The sequence below is a fragment of the Rutidosis leptorrhynchoides genome, chromosome 11 (assembly GCF_046630445.1).
Source record: "Rutidosis leptorrhynchoides isolate AG116_Rl617_1_P2 chromosome 11, CSIRO_AGI_Rlap_v1, whole genome shotgun sequence".
Taxonomy (NCBI): domain Eukaryota; kingdom Viridiplantae; phylum Streptophyta; class Magnoliopsida; order Asterales; family Asteraceae; genus Rutidosis; species Rutidosis leptorrhynchoides.
The window spans coordinates 266,081,530-266,098,881 of record NC_092343.1 but is presented as its reverse complement, the minus strand read 5'-3'; the positions used below and the strand labels follow the sequence as shown (position 1 = coordinate 266,098,881).

Sequence of the window (17,352 nt, the reverse complement as noted above, 5' to 3'; positions counted from 1 at the left end):
TTTGACTTCAAAATTTTTACTTGATACAAAAAATTGGCAAGTGATACTTTCCAGAAAGTTTGAATGGAAGATTTCTAACAACTTTGCATTAGAAAAATTTGAATTTGGTTAAAAAATCGTTTGGGTTGAAAACGAAGCAAGAACAGAGGGTAACGTTTGTTTTCTTGAGTTTTAAGTTTAATTTCTGAATTGCAGAAGTGTATAAATTTATATATTGATGGTATCGTTTATTTGAGAGATAACAAAGATAGTGGAATCGATTGGTCTGCAACTGAAGGGTGATTTGGACGGGTAATACTTTAGACAGAATAATTCGAGCAGGTACCTAAAGTAGATAACATATATCCAATTTTTCAACCAATTGGTACATATGCTACAGATTGTGTAATGAACTTAGTGATATAAACAAAATTAGATAAAGTTAGATTGTGATGTAAACTTGACTTAGGATCTTATCAACATATTACGTATTTATTTAATATTTATATACATATATATTAGTTATATATTTAACCGTATATATTTATTTATATTTATATATGTATTTGTGTGTGTGTGTGTATATATATATATATATATATATATATATATATATATATATATATAATTTGTATTTTATATATGTATATGTATTTATATATATTTGTATATATATATATTTAATTATATATATATGTAATTCAAATTTTTTTTTTTTAATAATGTTATTAGAAATACTAATACAATAATAGGATTATTAATAATAATACCAAATTATTAACAATTATACTAGTGAAAATAATAATATTAAAATACTAAATAAGGATAATAATACAAATATAATAATGTTAATAATGATAATGATTCCTAATGATAATAGTATTAAAAATAAATAATAAAACCAATATCATTCATAAAGAAACTTATAATCTTATTATTAGCTATAATGATACAAATAAAAGGATAGTTTTAGTATTCATATTAATAATAATCATGATAATAATTAAAGTTATAATTTTACTACTAATTATGATATCAATAATGATAACAATAATATTAGTAATCATAATATATCAAATTTCATATAGAGTAACATTAATAGCACTGATATTAGTATTAATATTAATACCTATTTTAATGATAACAATGAAAGTAATTAGTATAACAATAATATATATCTTGCATTTGAAATGTCCCGTTCTTATTGATTAAAAACGTTCCATATTAATTGATTTTGTTGCGAGGTTTTGACCTCTATATGAGATGTTTTTCAAAGACTGCATTCATTTTAAAACAAACCATAACCTTTATTTTATCAATAAAGGTTTAAAAAGATTTACGTAGATTATCAACTAATGATAATCTATAATATCCTGTTTACACACGACCATTACATAATGGTTTACAATACAAATATGTTACAACGAAATAAGTTTCTTGAATGCAGTTTTTTTTACACAATATCATACAAGCATGGACTCCAAATCTCATCCTTATTTAAGTATGCAACAGCGGAAGCTCTTAATAATCACCTGAGAATAAACATGTTTAAAACGTCAACAAAAATGTTGGTGAGTTATAGGTTTAACCTATATATTATCAAATCATAATAATAGACCACAAGATTTCATATTTCAATACACATCCCATACATAGAGATAAAAATCATTTATATGGTGAACACCTGGTAACCGACATTAACAAGATGCATATTTAAGAATATCCCCATCATTCCGGGACACCCTTCGGATATGATATAAATTTCGAAGTACTAAAACATCCGGTACTTTGGATGGGGTTTGTTAGGCCCAATAGATCTATCTTTAGGATTCGCGTCAATTAGGTTGTCTATTCCCTAATTCTTAGATTACCAGACTTAATAAAAAAGGGCATATTCGATTTCGATAATTCAACCATAGAATGTAGTTTCACGTACTTGTGTCTATTTTGTAAATTATTTATAAAACCTGCATGTATTCTCATCCCAAAAATGTTAGATTTTAAAAATGGGACTATAACTCACTTTCACAGATTTTTTACTTCGTCGGGAAGTAAGACTTGGCCACTGGTCGATTCACGAACCTATAACAAATATGTACATATATATCAAAGTATGTTCAAAATATATTTACAACACTTTTAATACATTTTGATGTTTTAAGTTTATTAAGTCAGCTGCCCTCGTTAGTAACCTACAACTAGTTGTCCACAGTTAGATGTACAGAAATAAATCGATATATATTATCTTGAATCAATCCACGACCCAGTGTATACATATCTCCGTATTGATCACAACTCAAACTATATATATTTTGGAATCAACCTCAACCCTGTATAGCTAACTCCAACATTCACATATAGAGTGTCTATGGTTGTTCCGAAATATATATAGATGTGTCGACATGATAGGTCGAAACATTGTATACGTGTCTATGGTATCTCAAGATTACATAATATACAATACAAGTTGATTAAGTTATGGTTGGAATAGATTTGTTACCAATTTTTACGTAGCTAAAATGAGAAAAATTATCCAATCTTGTTTTACCCATAACTTCTTCATTTTAAATCCGTTTTGAGTGAATCAAATTGCTATGGTTTCATATTGAACTCTAATTTAAGAATCTAAACATAAAAGTATAGGTTTACTGTTGGAAAATTAAGTTACATGTCAATTACTAAAGAGGTAGTCATTTTCGTCGAAAAAACGACATCTTGATGACCATTTTGGAAAACATACTTTCACTTTGAGTTTAACCATGATTTTTGGATATAGTTTCATGTTCATAATAAAAATTATTTTCCCAGAAGTATAGCTTTTAAATCAAAGTTTTTCATAGTTTTTAATTATCCAAACCAAAACAGCCCCCGGTTGTAACTACGACGGCGTAAATTCGGTTTTATGGTGTTTATCGTGTTTCCGAGTTTTAAATCATTAAGTTAGCATATCATATATATATAGATCATGTGTATAGTTGATTTTAAGAGTGTAGTTAGAAGGATTAACTTTATTTGCAAACAAGTTTAGAATTAACTAAACTATGTTCTAGTGATTACTAGTTTACCACTTCGAATATGATAGCTTTATATGTATGAATCGAATGATGTTATGAACATCATTACTACCTTAAGTTCCTTGGATAAACCTACTGGAAAAGAGAAAAATGGATCTAGCTTCAACGGATCTTTGGATGGCTCGAAGTTCATGAAGCAGAATCATGACACGAAAACAAGTTCAAGTAAGATTTCCACTCGAAATAAGATTGTTATAGTTATAGAAATTGAATCAAAGTTTGAATATGAGTATTACCTTGTATTAGAAATATATCTTACTGTAAATAAGAAAGATTTCTTGAGGTTGGATGATCACTCTACAAGATTGGAAGTAAGCTAGCAAACTTGGAAGTATTCTTGATTTTATGAAACAAGAACTTGTAGAATTTATGAAGAACACTTAGAACTTGAAGATAGAACTTGAGAGAGATCAATTAGATGAAGAAAATTGAAGAATTAAAGTGTTTGTAGGTGTTTTTGGTCGTTGGTGTATGGATTAGATATAAAGGATATGTAATTTTGTTTTCATGTAAATAAGTCATGAATGATTACTCATATTTTTGTAATTTTATGAGATATTTCATGCTAGTTGCCAAATGATGGTTCCCACATCTGTTAGGTGACTCACATGGGCTGCTAAGAGCTGATCATTGGAGTGTATATACCAATAGTACATACATCTTAAAGCTGTGTATTGTACGCGTACGAATACGGGTGCATACGAGTAGAATTGTTGATGAAACTGAACGAGGATGTAATTGTAAGCATTTTTGTTAAGTAGAAGTATTTTGATAAGTGTATTGAAGTCTTTCAAAAGTGTATGAATACATATTAAAACACTACATGTATATACATTTTAACTGAGTCGTTAAGTCATCGTTAGTCGTTACATGTAAGTGTTGTTTTGAAACCATTAGGTTAACGATCTTGTTAAATGTTGTTAACCCAATGTTTATAATATCAAATGAGATTTTAAATTATTACATTATCATGATATTATGATGTATGAATATCTCTTAATATGATATATATACATTAAATGTCGTTACAACGATAATCGTTACATATATGTCTCGTTTCAAAATCATTAAGTTAGTAGTCTTGTTTTTACATATGTAGTTCATTGTCAATATACTTAATGATATGTTTACTTATCATAATATCATTTTAACTATATATATATATATCCATATATATGTCATCATATAGTTTTTACAAGTTTTAACGTTTGTGAATTACCGGTCAACTTGGGTGGTCAATTGTCTATATAAAACCTATTTCAATTAATCAAGTCTTAACAAGTTTGATTGCTTAACATGTTGGAAATGCTTAATCATGTAAATAACAATTTCATTTAATATATATATAAACATGGAAAAGTTCGGGTCACTACAGCATTTACTTTGTATCTATATTAATAGTACAATTTATTAATTATGTAATATTTGATAATTATATAGCATTTATACTTAATATTTATACATTTATGTTTTATAATTATAATTACTAATAAGAATCATATTTATTTATTCTTTTTTAATAATACTTATTTATTTTGTTTATTATTTTACATTTTGATTCAAATGATTAAAGTGTATTAATTCAAATTATTTTATATATGCACCTATGTTTGTATTTATATATATCTATATATATTTCTTTACATATTTATTTGCACGCAACTGTTCGTGAATCGTCGAGCACGGTCAAAGGGTAATTGATTAAATGAATATAGTTTTCAAAACTTTCGAGACTCAACACTATAGATTTTGCTTATCGTGTAGGAAACATATAAAGATTAAAGTTTAAATTTGATCAGAAATTTCCGGGTCATCACATATTGGGCCTAACAAACCCATCCAAAGTACCGGATGCTTTAGTACTTCGAAATTTATATCATATCCGAAGGGTGTCCCGGAATGATGGGGATATTCTTATATATGCATCTTGTTAATGTTGGTTACCAGATGTTCACCATATGAATGATTTTTATCTCTATGTATGGGATGTGTATTGAAATATGAAATCTTGTGGTCTATTATTATGATTTGATAATATATAGGTTAAACCTATAACTCACCAACATTTTTGTTGACGTTTTAAGCATGTTTATTCTCAGGTGATTATTAAGAGCTTCCGCTATCGCATACTTAAATAAGGACGAGATTTGGAGTCCATGCTTGTATGATATTGTGTAAAAACTGCATTCAAGAAACTTATTTCGTTGTAACATATTTGTATTGTAAACCATTATGTAATGGTCGTGTATAAATAGGATATTTTAGATTATCATTATTTGATAATCTACGTAAAGCTTTTTAAACCTTTATTGATGAAATAAAGGTTATGGTTTGTTTTAAAATGAATGCAGTCTTTGAAAAACGTCTCATATAGAGGTCAAAACCTCGCAACGAAATCAATTAATATGGAACGTTTTTAATCAATAAGAACGGGACATTTTAACCGGCCTGCCTCTCCCCTCCTGAATGCTGGTATTGCCTTTCTACCGTTACAGTCAACGAAGGTACTCGGGATGTTCCATTGGATTTCTGCCATAAGGGAAGGATGTGCTTCTTTGTCCAGGCATGTTATAAAACCAGAGATTTATTATATTTTTGGGAGGTAAAGAATTTTTCGACATTCCAGCATGTAACTAGTGACAAAACTGTCGATCTTTTCCCCCGGTACATCGGTATTTCATGGGCATATAAATGTGTGAGTGTGTGCCTTTGAAGGTTATGGTACTGCATTAGAAACATTTCCCGAAGATCCGAGAAGCATGTGATGCCGTTAGTCGGTGAGATTTCTTTGTTCATGGGGTTGGGAATGATTTCGGATGTTCCCTTTCTATTCTCCATTTCACTTCCAGTTTTAGTTGAGTTGTTCGGACCTTTTGGCCATTTAATCACGCCTAAATATTTTTTGGGGAGTTTCGATTTAGACTTGAGTGCTTATTTTGGGAAAAATGTATTGATCGATTGTTTCAACTCCAATAACTGTTCAAACCCCGTTTGAAATCTGGATTCCAAGGGCATAAAATAAACGATTGAAGTAACCTCACTCGATTAGATCGAATGAGTTAATATCTTAGGTGTTGAAGAACTCTGATATCGATCGGAATCTCAATCGGAGTTGTATTTTTTACTGAACAATGTTACAGTATGATTTTGGCAGAGTAACAGTACGTGCTCAGTGTGCTATAATGAGTAACCCATGGGGTGTATTTATAGGTGTTTCAAGGGAATGATGACATGGCACATGTCCCTTTCATGATCGTAACAAATGTTTACTAGATTCGTAGGCTGACGTAGCACATGTCCCTTTCATTAACATAACAAACAAATCCTAATAAATTTTCCTAGATTCGTGGGCTGACGTGGCATTCGATTCATTCGAATGTTTGTTCCAGGACCATGTATTTGTTCCGGGACCATGCTTTGTTCCGAGACTGTGTGATTGTTCTGGAATAGCGTTGTTGTTCCGTAATAGCGTGGTTTTTTCGGAATGGTGTGCCGGATCCATTTACAATGTGACGGATGAGCGGCATACATTTTGGTTAGGTGAAGGGTATTATATATAAGTATTTCCCCAACATTTATCCAAGTGCTTCTTCGCGGTACTTCTCCTGTCCGGGTAAGGTTATAGCCGGTTTACGTGTTCGTTCGTAATATTCTTAAAGAGGTTATCAGGTGACCATCGTGTTTGGCTAAGTAGACCTCAATGTGGAATATGGTTCTTCGTACTCGGGTAAGCGGTGCCGCTGCCTGACATTTTTGTCCAGGTAGGATGGGTTTGTGTAAAGTCACGACCAACTTTTATCCGGGACATTTCTTCCCGGATGTGTATTTGAATAATCTTCTGGCCTGTTTGCTTGCGTATGATCGGGAAAAGGTATTTCTTTTTGTACCGTTATGCCGGTTAACTTTCAGACGGAACTTCATCAAGTCATGGAAAAATGATCTTTTGTGATATGAATCGATATGCGTATCATGAGTCACTATAGTGCTCTAATCAAAATTAGACACACGGGCATCATAACGGCTACAGTTCTATCTGTATGTATCCACTGTCCATCCCTACAGATATGTATCTCATCCGTATGGATCCACTGAGATCACCTACGTACGTTTGCACTCCATCCGTACGGATACAGATTTGACACAAACTCACACTTTTGCAAAACCTAACTCAAAAACCCAAGTAATCACAAATTTGACACAAAATTTGACAATCTTACCTTGATTTGATACCTTGAACTCAAGCCACTGATTTTTAACAAAAACAAGAATCAAACGAGATTTAATGATTAGGGTTTCAAGGGTTAGGTACGGTTTAGTGAATGAGTGTATTTGTGAATGTTCTGGAAAGAAAATGAATGTAGATGCAACAAGATACACTACAAAAGGGTTAAAACCCATACCCCCACATCACACGGGTATTTACTGGTTATCTGATATCTTGTGTACGTTATGCAGCCCTAATGGAGTCCAAATTATATAAAGAAACATGTTCTGTGACTCTTGTCACAAACTGGTCTTAACCAAATAATCAGATAATAACATTAAACACATAAATAAAATAAAACACATAAAGACACATAATAAAACCCTAAGGGTAAAACTATCATCTTACATCTAGCTCATGTTTCTGTCCGTTACAGTAGCCAGCCAAAAACTCTAACATCTTTTTTCCCAATCCCGGCATGATCATGTCGTCGACAGATAACCTTAGGGTTTCCCTCAATTTCGAACACCGTTCATGGGTCACATTGCTAGTATTGATACCTAAACTTACTTTCGCCATGCGAAAAATTGAAAATGAAAAGAATTAGTACCTTAATCGACGATTGAAGCAAGTGAAGACTTGATCTGGAAAAAAGAGAAGAGAGAAAAGAGGATTATAACAAATAATGAAGCAGATTTAATCATACATTGATAACACTTGCAAGGAACCATCCAATCAAAACCAGAAATTCATACCACTCTTGGTTATCGCGCCTTAAAAATCTCTATACCCTTGTCATTTTAAGTTTTTAACAACACGATGATTAGATTACGAGGGCAAAAAAGGAATTACGCGAAGAGAGGCTATAATAATGAATTAGAAATGTATAATCAACGCTTAGAGCATGCATAAAGTTTAACTTCACGAAGCTTCAATAAGGAATACCGCTTCGTAAATTTAAAATGGGGTGCTTGATAGTGTACCTGTAACGACCCGGATTTTTCCGATCGTTTTATACATATGAGATTAATATTTACATAAATTAAACATTACCAACATGATAAGCAATCCAAATTGTTGAGTCTTGTGTTTTTGAAAAGAGTTTTACACAACGTTTGACCGTCCAATTTGACCGATGATATCACGAACTATATAACATGCGATAATTATACGATTGTGTACATATACATATTTATACATATTTAACATGATCTAAGGATGGTTTAACATATCATTGTGTACTAATAACAATGAGTTATAAGTATACTTTGAGACTACTAACTTAAGTTTTCAAAACGGTAACTATACGTAACGTTCTTTGATATATATACCTATAATCTATAATGCTTATACAAGTATCGTATAAATACATATTTAATCACTTTTAAAGGGCTTAAATACATAAAACAATATAAGTATATTCACAAAAGATAGTTATATTTGAATTCTCGTTCTGTTTCCTCAAGATTTCTACACGTATACTTAGGGTATATGTACCCGTATTATACGCAGCTTCTAGATGTATTTACTATTGATAAATACTAATTATTAGACCACAATTATCTGCTCTTAGCAGCCATTGTTAGTCAACAACATGTGGGATCAATTAGGAAGACTTATGAGCTAAAAATCAAAACATAAAATCTATATATATACATACATATACACGCCATTATACACACACACACTTTCATACCAACTTTCTTTCAAGTTAGATGATCTTCTAAACTCTCTCATCTTCAACCTTCAAGTGTTCTTCAAGGTCCTCATAAGTTTCTAGCTTCATAATCAAGGTAAAACTATGTTTAAACTTTGATTCAATTCATGTAAGTTAATTATCTTAAATCAAGATATAAACTTACTTACAACCTTTGTTTCTTTTCATGATTTCACTTCTTAATCTTCCAAGTCATCAAGAAAAAGTTCATATCTTGTTTATTCAGTAACTTTCTTCATCATACTTGAGGTATAACCTTGGTTCATCATCTTGTTCAATTCATATATGACTATCTTACTACGAATATATATAACAACAAGAACATAGTTTGAATGATTTCAAACTTGTTCGCAAACTAAATAGATCCTTCTAACTTAACTTTTAAAACATTTCAAGACCTGTAAAATATCATAATGATATGCTAACTTAACAAGATACAACTTGATTTTACAAAGATCACCTTAAAACTGAATCTACATAGTTGGAGTGCAACCGGGGGCTGTTTTGGGTTGGATAATTAAAAACCATCTTAAACTTTGAATTGAAAGTTTATATTCTGGAAAAATTATATTTCTTATGAATATGTTAATATATAAAAATCTCATGGTGTAACTCAAAGTGTAAGTATTTTTGTAAAAATGACCATCTAGATGTTGTTTTTATGACGGAAATGATCACTTTCATAAGATTCACCAAAGTTTGACCTATAACCTGTGATTTCGAATGCAAACTAAGGTATTTACAGTTCATATTCATAAATAATGGCTCAATCCAAGGAAGTGGTAAGTTGAACCAACAAAAACAGAGTTGTATTGAAGAAACTACAGCTAAAACAAAATTGGTTATCCGAAGCTAGTTTAGCTACGAAATTAATTGGAGTAAAACTAAACTAATCATATCTTTGCTAAGTAATATGATATTTTATATATATTTACTTATGATTTGATTTTATATATTTCAGGACCACCCGTAAACAACACGAGAAGATTAATTATAAGACCTCATGATTGTACGCAACACGTCATTTGACAACACGGTACTTTATGTACGCAACACGTCATTTGACAATACGGTACCATGGGTCGAGATTAATTCCGATCAATACGAATACGATGGGGTCTTTATTTATTTTATTGAGCAACTAATTGTGAACCACTAACATCGGACTGCTAACTACGGACTAATAGATATTAAAAGTATTATAAGTATATATGTAACGATTATTTGAAAAGAAAATATGTTGATATATTATATATATGGTTAGGTTCATGATATCTATCGGAGACCAGGTCGGGTTATATATCTTCAAGGCAAAAGTGAGTATATAGTCCCACTTTTAAACTCTAAATATTTCGGGATGAGAATACATGCATTTTATGATTTACGTTATGGACACAAGTGATTAAAAATATATATTCTACGTTGAGTTGTACCACCGGCATACTTCCCTGTAACTTGGTAACTACTATTTACATGCGGTATTGTAAACGCGAATCCTGTTGATAGATCTATCGGGCCTGACAACCCCAATCGGACTGGACGACCAGTATTCAACGGTTGCACAGTACTTCGTTTCGGTGACTACACTTGTTACGGTGTAGTGAGATTTCATAATAAAGGGAATATGCGACGTTGATTAAATGTTAATTATGGTTATCAAGTGCTCAACCACTTAGAATATTTTTAAAACGTTTATGTATATTAAATCTTGTGGTCTATATTTATAACGCTGCTAGCATTAAACCTATATCTCACCGACTTTATGTTGACGATTTAAACATGTTTATTCTCAGGTAATAATTAAAAGCTTCCGCTGCATTATGCCGAATTTAAGCAGGATTTGGAGTATGCATATTTGTGTCAAAAATAAAACTGCATATCGGAAGATTTGTAATGTGAAATATGTTGGAAATCGTATTGTTATTATCAAATGTAAAGTTTGTAAAACTAAGATTATCGCTAAACGGTAATCATTATTATGCTGTTTGAACCTTTGATTATAATAAAGGTTATGATTTGTATTATAAAAACGAATGCAGATTTTGAAAAATGTCACATATAGAGGTCAATACCTCGCAATGACACCAATAAGTACGTGACATTTATAATCGATATGAACGGGACACTACAGGTGGTATCAGAGCGTTGGTCTTAGAGAACCAGAAAATTTGCATTAGTGTGTCTTATCGAGTTTGTTAGGATGCATTAGTGAGTCTGGACTTTGACCGTGTTTGATTTCGAAAACTATTGCTTATCCTTGTTGGTTAAAAATTAATATGTAAATATTATGTAGTACTAATGTGCTAGTTGTTGTGTGATAGATGTCTGGCTTAGAACTTGTTATCACATTCAGCGACTCTGAACCCGAATCCTCGAATGGTGTTCCAGCCATTAACCTATCCGATGATGAAAACGACACCATTGGGGAAGACTCACAATTTCCGGATGAATCAATTGAAGAGGAACCGGAAAGTGATCCTGAGGAGGAAGAAATATAGGAAATTACGAAAGACAAGTTCGAACAAGGAAAGAAACGAAAGGCTACTGAATTAGAAAATCCAAATCCCGAGTTTAGTGAGGATGTTGTGGCACCAACTCCATCAGACACTTCCACCCCTATTCCCGCTATTCCTATTAGTTCTATCCCGACATCCAGTTCTTCGGCCCCTCAGCCAAAACGCAGGGAGACAACCAGGATAAGCGTTAAGCGATTTTTTTGAACACAAACGTTTTGGGTTAAATGATGCGCTGTTGTTTTAAACCATGGGATCATATAACATGTTGTATAATATTACCAGTGTGGTTTGCTTAATGTTTGATGTAAGATAAGCATATGTAAAAATAGTGAAGTGTGAAATGCAATAATTTTCCATGGTGGAGTATTATTTCGATGATAGTAATTAATTTCTGTACTAAGCTATTAAGTATGAGCTTTAACGGGTAGGTACTACCCTAGATATAATTATAAAACGCTAATAGGAAGAAAAGGCTTTTATAATAATAACTAGTTCATATTATTAATAAGCTACGATGTACTGTAAATACACACTACATCTATAATATTATATGTGAATAATTATTTTTTTCATTCTTATTGAAGAATATGGCGCGTTTGAATCGAATGACGGAACAAGAAATCGAGGAACTCATCAATCAGCAATTGAACGACAGAATATGGCGCGTTTGAATCGAATGACGGAACAAGAAATCGAGGAACTCATCAATCAGCAATTGAACGACAGAATGTTATGGGTCGAGGCTGCAAGAGGTGCTGCAGTTAACCCAAATCCTCGTGTGGGATGCACCTACAAAATTTTCAAGGTTGCAAGCCCTCATCATTCAGTGGAACAGAAGGACCGGTCAGTTTAACCCGGTGGATCGAAAAGATTGAGTCTGTGTTTAAAATCAGTGGTTGTATTGAGAAGGACATGACCAAGTATGTATCGTGCACCTTACAAGATAGTGCACTCACATGGTGGAAAAACTATGTGAAGGCCGTAGGAGGAGATGTAGCTTATGATACTCCATGGGAAGAATTCAAAACAATGCTAATCAACGAGTATTGTCCAAGGAACGAGGTTAGGAAGTTGGAAGCTGGATTACGAAGCCTGAAAGTTGTTGGTACTGAACTCACCAACTACAATCAGCGATTCATGGAATTAGCTTTGCTATGTCCCGAATTGGTACCAACCGAAGAACGGAAGATAGAACTGTACAAAGATGGTTTGCCTAAAAATGTCAAGGCAAATGTTACAGCATCGAAACCTAAGACTATTCATGAAGCCATCACAATGGCAAACGAGTTGATGGACCAGATTATTCTGGATAAGAACACCGATGTCAAGACATCGGAAAATAAAAGAAAGTGGGAAGGTAATCATCAACAATCCAACAAGAAACCACGCAAGGTGCGGGTAGTGGTTCAAGCTCAGGTTACAAAGGACGAAATCCTTTATGTAACAGATGCCACAAACATCACTCTGGTTATTGTAATGTGGTGTGCGATAATTGTAATCGAAGGGGTCATCTTACTGAAGATTGTAGGGTTCCCGTTACAAATACAAATGGCACCAAGACTCCTGATTGTCTAGGCTAAAGAGACAAGATTGAGTCACGTGATTGTCTAGGCTAAAGGTAAAATATGAGCGGGATCACCACATTCAAATATTACCGCCCAAGTGACAAAAGGGGAATGAACCAGCAATGCTTTTCTGGCTTCCTGAATCTCCACAGTTGACGAAAAAGAAAGTCAATTGGATCCTTCTATGACCACATTGGAGACTCATTAAAGCAGGGAAGAAACCCTAAAAATGTTCTGTAAAACAAGAGACATGATCCCGGGATGAACACACTCTTAACTCATACCATATTCATCACTTAATCGATACACCAAGATGTATCTCTGGAACTTGGTGACATAAAGTGAGATACCCTTTACTACCTTCGGGAATCGCCAACAAGCATACTTCACCATTCCACACCCCATATTAATTCACCCTCAATAGTGATCGGATCGACCTCACCTTATTCCAACAATAAAGACTCCGGAAAGTGCACAAACATTTACCTTGTTAGTGGTATTTTTGAATTCCTTTGTTAGCAAGTATTTCCATTTTTTCGAGTATAAATATGTAGAAAAGTTTTATTAATGGAATATGAATGAAAAAGTTTGATTTAGTCCAAAGATTTTTCTTAATCTATTAAGAGATTGACTAGCTCGAATCGATCTACAATATAGCCTATACCATAATTGTGAATATTAGTGACTCAGGAGGTTACATAATTCAGTAAGAAGTTTTATATATTTGGACAAAACTATTTCAAGTCGCTTCTATAGATCTGGCACATTTGCTATATGCATTTTCCAAAGGATACATTGGGCACAATGTATAACCTAATGTGTCATTGTGTTGATACAAAAAAAAAAAAAAAAAAAAAACTGATTAGGACTTGATGACTAGACACTTATACCCAAAATGTACACTGATCCAAATAATCTTATTACAGTTGCTTAATTATGATTATATGATCCAAATAACCCGAATGATGTACACTGATCCAAATAATACAAATAATCTAATTATTGATCCAAATGCTATTTAGATTTTACTATTAAACTAGTTATATGAAAAAATAATCTAATTATTTTCACTTAATTTTCTGAGTTTTATATACATTTATCTATGGAAATTGCAATATTTTTAAAATAAGCGCCCGGGATAACAGCAAATCGCTATAAATCAAATTTCACCATTTTTTTCGGAATCAGATTAATAGCTGCGTGTTTTTATCTACCAAATAATAGCTTTATTTGGAAAGAAGATAAATTTAAAACTTATGCGAATTCTGTGATTTTTTCAACAACATATAAATTCAAAACTTATGCAAATAACAACTTCAATTATCCCCATATCATTTTTGATCTGCTGAGATCAATATACTCACATTGCTAATTGTCTGCAAGGTATGAATTCTCAATCAATTTGATAAGCATAAACGGTAGCATGTGAATTATTCTTTTACATTTACAGATTACATAAACCTATTGTTAAATCATCGAAGATTGGATAGCAGATTATGGATATTTAAGTTGACATGTCAGATAGGAATACATGCATACATTAAAGTTATTATAGTTTAATAAGTAATATAGTGCATTGTGTTCAACTAGCCCCTGTTATTATATTGTTGTATTTGGGTCATGTTGCTTTCTGGGTTGGGTGAATGGCCGGCTTTTAAGGTCTGGTTCTTAGTCTTGTAATGTATTTGTTTTTGGACTCCTTCAATTCATCTTTTTGATGTATAAGTTTGTTTTTTTTTTCAGAAAAAAAAAAAAAAAAAAAAAAAAAACATAAAATGTAGTGCATCGTGTCGTAGGACCTTAACAACAATAACAATGTATACTAGAATTACATAAACAATTAGATTGAGAACTAACCTTTAAAGATTTAGAAATTAAGACAGTTGATTGGAAATAGTCAAGAGGGCTTGAGTTTTGAAGTGCGTGATTTAGAGAAGATGAACAAAATTAGGGAAAATAGATAAACGTATATATTTATTATTTTATTGTATTTATCTATCATGTTTTCAACAAAGTTTAAAATATTTGGTCCAACCAGTCATATGGGCGGGTACGAGAAATGAGTTCGGAGCCAATCTACATTACAGTACCAAATACTAATAATTAAAAATATTATATTATTATTTTTGAATACGGTTAATGTAATTTCCATGCAAATGAATACTGTTACTGTTTAGGCAAAAATCATGGCACCTCAAAACAAAACCAGAATCTACAAAGATGATTGTATTAGTAAAAAGAACCCACGAGAGCTTGGCTCCATTAGCATGAAAAAATTGTCTTCAAGTGATCTGGTTGATGGAACAAAGTTGATAACCAAAATCATGAGTATGTCTACATCTAACGGTGGTTCTAGTAGGATAAGTGCATCGGTTGATTTTAACACCATGAAATTGGATGATAAGAATGTTGCTCGAGTTTTGCCTGGTATGATAACAGACTTACAATTTTTCCCAACAAAAGACACCAAGATGTTGGTTGCAGGAAGCAAGTTAGGAAATCTTAGCTTTTGGAATATTGATTCAGATGAAGATGATGATAATTGTATCTTTATGTATCAACCTCATCCCGCATATATTTCTGGAATTTCGATTCATCCATCTTCCTTGTCCAAGGTACATATGTAGCTCTTACCTAATATCTCCATCTATCTATATATCTTGATAGGTGATGATCCATACATAACCATATTTTTGCAGTACAAAACCAGATATCCTTTAAAGTGTTGTACTATACGATTTCATAAAGCGAATTTTGATGTGTACCAATAATTAGTTGTGTACAGATTACTCCTCTATTAATTAATTGCACTAATTAATTTTGTAGGTAGTGAGTAGTTGTTACGACGGATTTATTCGTTTGTTGGATATTGAAAAGGAGAGTTTTGATCTAATACATAGAAGCCAACAAAAAATAGATTCGATATGCAGACAGTATGATAATATGCATTGTTTATATTTCGGGGAAGGAGGTAACGGAAGTGCGGGACTTTTGGATTTACGTTCATCTTCAAAACCTTCAATGACATGGAGCCTACATAAAAGTAGCATTTACACCATTGATTTCAGCTCTCAAAATCATAATTTAATGGCCACCGGGTCTAAAGATGAAACTGCCTGCATTTGGGATTTGAGAAAACTTGATCAGATTAACGACAATCCTACAATACCCCTGAAGCTGATTGAGCATGAGGCGGCTGTCAATTCTGCTTATTTTTCTCCTTCTGGTAACTTTCTAGCGACTACAAGGTAAGTCATAGTTGCATATATAATTTGAATAACTAGGAGTATTAGTTATTGAAATTAGATAATAACATTAAAATACTCCTTTGTATAGTATATAATCTTCCATAATTAATTATTCATTTAGCAAGGACAATATCATTGGGCTCGTAAGCAGTATAGATTATGAAGATGAGTGCAAGATACACCACTACAACTATACCTCACGATTTTTTGCTACGTTTAGGTAAATTAAATAATAATTCATCCTATTATACTATACTGATTGTATAAGTTTTTATAATATCTTGGATAAATAAATATATTGGTGCCTTGTTTGTAGAGGCATATGGGGTTGGGACGATAATTTCATCATCGTTGGGAATAAGAAGAAGAAAGGGATAGACATAATATCCGTATTAGAAGAAGAAGAAGAGAAGAAGGTTTCATTAAAAGTTTCATTAACTTTGGAGGATGATGGTAAGGTAAGTGCAATCCCATGTCGTATTAATGCTCATCCATTGATACCTGGCACGCTTGCTGCTTCTACCAATGGTGGTCAAGTCTACATTTGGGATCTCTGATTAATTTCCCTCAGCTCATTCATTTAAATCTCGGTCTTAATGAAGGAAAATCGAACAATTATAAGCTAGTATTTTGAATTGAATTGGTGTGTAATTCTTTGCATTGCATCGATGGGCTTTCATGTGTATTGTTAAACTATGGGTTTCATATTATATACTATACAAATGTAGCCTTTTTTTTTTTTTTTTTTCCTGACAATTTGGTTAGTGGTGTTTTTTTATGAATACTTATATACGGTGATATAAGTTACCTGTAAGACCACCATTAACCGTGAATATGACGTCAAAGAAAAATGATGTACTTTTTGGTAATTTGGCAAGGTCAAAAAGTGAAGCTTTTTAAAGGGAGTGCCAAATTTGAAATTTGAGTGTTAAATTTGTGACGAGTGATGTGGTAAAATATTATTGGTAGTTGAGTATAAAATATATTAATTAATAATATATAAAATATAAAATTATTGCTAAAATCTGATTGGTTGGAGGGGATTTGAC

At 32.2% G+C, this 17,352-nt stretch overlaps 1 protein-coding gene across 1 annotated transcript; it reads left to right on the top strand.

Annotated features, from left to right (window-relative positions):
* Positions 1–15,241: 15,241 nt before the first annotated feature.
* Positions 15,242–16,860, top strand: LOC139875510 (uncharacterized). The gene is made up of 4 exons (XM_071862846.1): positions 15,242–15,670; positions 15,882–16,303; positions 16,425–16,523; positions 16,620–16,860. The coding sequence occupies exons 1-4, from the start codon at positions 15,242–15,244 to the stop codon at positions 16,858–16,860; spliced, it is 1,191 nt and encodes a 396-aa protein (XP_071718947.1).
* The last annotated feature ends 492 nt before the right edge of the window (positions 16,861–17,352 follow it).

What these genes read in the sequence shown, in the direction of transcription:
- LOC139875510 (XM_071862846.1), top strand. Translation starts at nt 15,242, where the DNA reads ATGGCACCTCAAAACAAAACCAGAATCTACAAAGATGATTGTATTAGT. An exon ending in ATCCATCTTCCTTGTCCAAG is followed by an intron (nt 15,671 to 15,881) that starts GTACATATGTAG and finishes TTAATTTTGTAG; the next exon opens with GTAGTGAGTAGTTGTTACGA. An exon ending in AACTTTCTAGCGACTACAAG is followed by an intron (nt 16,304 to 16,424) that starts GTAAGTCATAGT and finishes TTATTCATTTAG; the next exon opens with CAAGGACAATATCATTGGGC.